This window comes from Metopolophium dirhodum, chromosome 1 (assembly GCF_019925205.1).
Source record: "Metopolophium dirhodum isolate CAU chromosome 1, ASM1992520v1, whole genome shotgun sequence".
Taxonomy (NCBI): Eukaryota; Metazoa; Arthropoda; class Insecta; order Hemiptera; family Aphididae; genus Metopolophium; species Metopolophium dirhodum.
In genome coordinates, this window is record NC_083560.1 from 54613356 (window position 1) to 54618323 (window position 4968).

At 26.2% G+C, this 4968-nt stretch overlaps 1 protein-coding gene across 1 annotated transcript; it reads right to left on the reverse strand.

The window, feature by feature from the left end:
• Positions 1-82: 82 nt before the first annotated feature.
• LOC132935106 (peroxisomal ATPase PEX6) lies at positions 83-4772 on the reverse strand. Its single transcript, XM_061001567.1, has 11 exons — positions 3331-4772; positions 2578-2801; positions 2189-2511; positions 2024-2097; positions 1776-1919; positions 1409-1555; positions 1024-1132; positions 845-964; positions 706-783; positions 302-450; positions 83-227 (listed from the first exon to the last, which is right to left on the reverse strand). Exons 1-11 carry the CDS (start codon positions 4307-4309, stop codon positions 142-144), a joined length of 2433 nt encoding a protein of 810 aa, XP_060857550.1. The 5' UTR covers positions 4310-4772; the 3' UTR covers positions 83-141.
• Positions 4773-4968: the final 196 nt, after the last annotated feature.

Consider the following 4968-nt stretch of genomic DNA (forward strand, 5'->3'; position numbering starts at 1 on the left):
CATTAAAGATCATTGATCGTTATAACAAACAAGCCTTCAGGTTTAAAAAAATTATATGTATAAATAATAATATAATAAATCATAAAAAAAATCAGTCTTTTTATTTTATTTTATTTTTTGATTTTTAGATATGTAAAACTGTTATTTTAGAATAAAACTTTCACTCATTGCTTTCATAAAATCCTCTTTGGTTACCAATAAATTTTCATTAGATGCACATTGTTCGTCTAAAATAAGTTAAAATATTAAAAAAATTATAAAATATATATGCATTTATATTAAAACATAAAAAAAGGTTTACCATTAATATGTGTTAGTCGTTTTTGGATGATTCTTCTAGCACAGTTCAGCCATGCATTATGACACATACCATACAATTCAGCCCCTGTTACTTGGTCTGGTAAGTAGTCTATTAAATCTTCTAGATGAAAATTTGAATTTAAGTTAAATCTAAAAAATTAAAAGTTTTTAGAATATTTTTAAAAATATCATCATAATATGCAAGTTGATGAAATTTATAAAATATTTGAAAAATTATATAATATTATATTGTGTACAAATTATATTTTAAATATTGAAATTAAGTTAATTATTAACTGTACAATACATACGCCAAACATGCCAATGTTCACTATTCAATGTATAGATTTAAATATAAGATACAAATTAATATCCTTTAATATATTAGAATAAAACTATACATACTTTTTAGTTAATGCTCTTAAGACATGCAGTTTTGATTCTTTATCATTACAACCACCAACATAAACACTTTTATCAAGTCTAAAATAAATAATTATTTTCATTAAAGCATATTACAATTAATGATATTTTAATAAAATACCTTCCTGGGCGTAAAAGTGCAGAATCTATGAGATCTGGTCGATTTGTAGCACCCAATACAAATATTTGTTGATTTTCTGATGTCATTCCATCCATTTCAGTAAGCAATTGTGATACAACTCTATAAATATATAAAGTATGCAAATATAATTTAATTAAAGAATAAAAAAAAATTCATACCTATCTCCAACACCTCCAGAATCTCCATTTTGACCTCGTTTTGGAGCTAACGAATCAAGTTCATCAAAAAACAAAATACACGGTACAGCTGAACGAGCCTTGTTAAACACTAAAACATATTTTTAAATATTAGTAAGGAGTTAAGGACATCATAATTTTACATATTATAAGTATGTAACTTATTATTATACATTTTTCATATACCTTCTTATATTAGATATATTTTACTAGCATAACTTTAAACAAGACATTATATTATACTCCGTTCCAGGAGAGAAGATCCACGTTTTCTTTTACCACTGTGCTATTATTGGTGTCAGGCGGTTGTGCAAAACGTGTACCTTTTTCTCGTGGAATGGTGTATGGTGCATAATTAAATATTTACCTTCTCTTACGTTAGCTTCACTTTGTCCTATATACATATTGAGTAATTCAGGACCTTTAATTGATAAAAAGTTGTATTTACATTCAGTTGCCACAGCTTTTGCTAATAATGTTTTTCCAGTCCCAGGTGGGCCATATAATAATATTCCTATGTAAAAAATTAAAACCATTAAATTATCTTTAAAAAATGGTTTAAGATATTATATAGATTATAGACTATTATCTATAAATTTAAATACATTATATTGAGTTGCATAAAAAATTTATTAATTTAATGGTTCACTATGTAATAGACTAATCATGGAACACAGTGAAGTGCAAAGAACTAATGTTTTCAAGACCTAACTATAATTATTAAAATGTATTACCTGATCTCCTCATATTAAATGTTGATGGTTTCAATGCAGACATAATTTCTTCTTTCACATTTATTAAGCCACCAACATCGTCCCATTTTACGACTTGTACTGATGGTGCCCCAATTGATTTTGTGAACACCAAATTTATTTTTTCTATAAAAATGAATCAAACAATGATTTTATATTTTAGTCTAATTAATTAACATAGTTTAATATAATACAATAGTATATAAACTTTTAAATTATAATTTACAAACCTATTGAAACCATTATATCAGATTTTTCCAGTACGACATCAGTAGATTTAATATTATGTACAGACATATGATTCCTTAACAAAAAAATATTTATATAAATATACAAATAAATAAAGGCATATCTATTTATATTTTAAACATAAACAGCTTCATTTCTAAATTTACTTTACAGCTAATAACAGCAGTGTCATGTAATTTGTATAATTGAAACCAGAAGTATGGTCTACAATTGTTTTAATCATTATGTTGTCTAATGCAACAGAATCTCTTTTCAAAATCCATTTCAATAATTGTTCTCGATTTATTTTACTTAAATTTCCGACTTCTTGACTTTGCAAAAATAGTCTTAAAAAAACAGGACTTAGTTCTTCTCTGGAGTTTGCAGTAGCAATAATTATTATAGGATTATTGGTTTTGACATTTATTTGTCTGATAAATATATCCAAAATTTCTTGTTCTAAATCTTTTGTAGAAGATAAACAAAAAGCCTATAAATTGATGAGATAATTCATTAGGTACTTTAATAATTCATTTAAAAAATAAATTATATTCACTTCAATATTTTCCAAGTGTAATAAACATGGTGTCATTTTTCTAATATCATCAAAAAAGTATTCTATTCTTTTTTTAAATTGGGCAATATTGTTTGTAGGCCAATTAAAACAGCATTGAGATATGTATTGTATTCCAAGGTATTTAGACACCGATTCAATTAATAATTCTTTGCCACATCCATTAACTCCATAAACTAAAAAAATTGGTTTTAAGGATTGAAAATCTAAAAAAAAAAAATCTAAATAAATAAATGATTAAAATAAAATGGTTAAAATACACCAGAACCTCGATTATCCGACCGGAAATTAACATATTCGAACATCAATATTTGTTGGTTGTAGTGCTCATACTTGTAATTAAGTATATATTATAATAATTCTATGTTAATTTAATAATAAATGTGTATAGGTATCCACCTAATAATTATATATTTATAATAATAATGAGTAGGTAAGTATAAATATATCTGGAAATGTGTTTTTTCCTGATATGTATAAGCATATTTAATATATTATATATCAATATCAATATACTTATGAATGTTGCAAGTACAGTAGGTAGTATATATTATACAGTATAAAAAAATTTGCAGTATCTAAACTTTCGCGTTTCTGAACTAGGTACCATTTAGTTTAGATGATCGATGTTCTACTGTACTCTCATTTTTATAAGTTAATAAGCTAATGTTATTTTAAATATTTTAACTACTTAATTAGATGTAAAGAATAATAAGAAAATCATGAATTTATCACCTGTAAGACTTTGTTGAATAAATGGTTTGATCATTGACACAATTAATTCCCCTTCATCATTCATTCCACCAGGAAATATGTTCAAAATAAAATCATTGAAATTAATTATGTTTACATTTTTTAAATTATTTATAGCAAATTCTTTTTCCATAGGTAAATATGTGTTGGTTGAATATTGAACTTCATTTAATTTAGTATGTAAACTAGATATATAAAATTTATTTTTACAGTTGTATAAATTTATTTTTACACTTCTTTCTTCCACCTCAACAATTTTAATGTAATAAATTGAAATACTAGTAGGTTCTAATAGATATTCTGTTTCTGGGTAAGACTTTTTTAAATCCAATTTTATTATATCTCCTACTGATACACATTTTGGTAAAGAAAAATAATTGTTAAGTGTTATGTCCAGTAGTTTTTGTGTTTCTGCATTAAATATCAAAGGTTTCATAACAGATATTGATACTTTTGGTGTTATTTTTGGCTCAAAGTCTTTTAATGGTTTGATAATTCTCAACATACAAACTTCACATGTATGATTGCAATCAGTTAGATTAAATAAATTTGTCGAAGTTAGAATGCACTCAGATTCTTTATAAGAGTTCAACACTATTATTCTGTTGTAGCGTGACAAAGGTAAACTGTGGGAACCCGTAGTTTTAACGTTGACTAGTACCCATTGCATGTTGTTCAATTTTAATTTGTTTAATGTTTCTTGGCTGACAAATATACAATTGTGAATTTCTAAATTGTGTTTTAGAATTGTTATATTGTCATAATAATGTGTTACAAGCTTTTCCAATATATTGTCAGGAACACATTTAAATTGTATTTCAGATCCAAAAAGGATGTTGACTCTGAGATCACGAAGCATTGTCGACCTTATGACTAGAGATTTGGTTCTATTAAAACACGACTTCAGTACATAATTTATGAATGAAATGTAGCTGAAAAGATATTTCCTTTGAATTGCCATATTTTTATAGTTGCAGTTGTACGGGTTATCTGAAGACTGAAACTGATATCACCGGATAGCGTCAAACGAAAAATGTATGTATGACTCGTGCCAGTTCATTTATTATAAACAATAATACATGTGACTGAAGAAAACTAAACGAATAAAAAAATTAATTAAGTAGTTTGAAGTTTCTTACACACTTTAAACTCATAAATCATAGATCCTTTAACCATTACAAGTGTTAAAACTGAAGACCAAACGAACAAGAAAAAACAAAACAAAAAAATCACTGATAACAATTTATACCCAAAAACCACTAACAATTAAGATTACTTCGTGTGAAAAACCGATCAAACATCGCATTAGCATATTATATCGAATAGCACTAACACCTCGAAATAAAAATTAAGAAATGCCGGTAAATGTTTCCACACACGGGCATTTTCGTCGACATTTTTTTTTTCACAATATCATTTTCCAACTGATTACGTCCTTGTGAAACGTTTTGATAACGTTTGGTGCTTACATAATTAAATACCCTATCAAAACCAGCAGCTGCGTTCATTAATTATAATATTTACTTTTTCACCCCACCCAGACCATAGAACAATAATACTCAGATAACTGACGAACGCAGCCGATTTACCGTGGAAACGGTTGGTTGTCTAACATAGTTT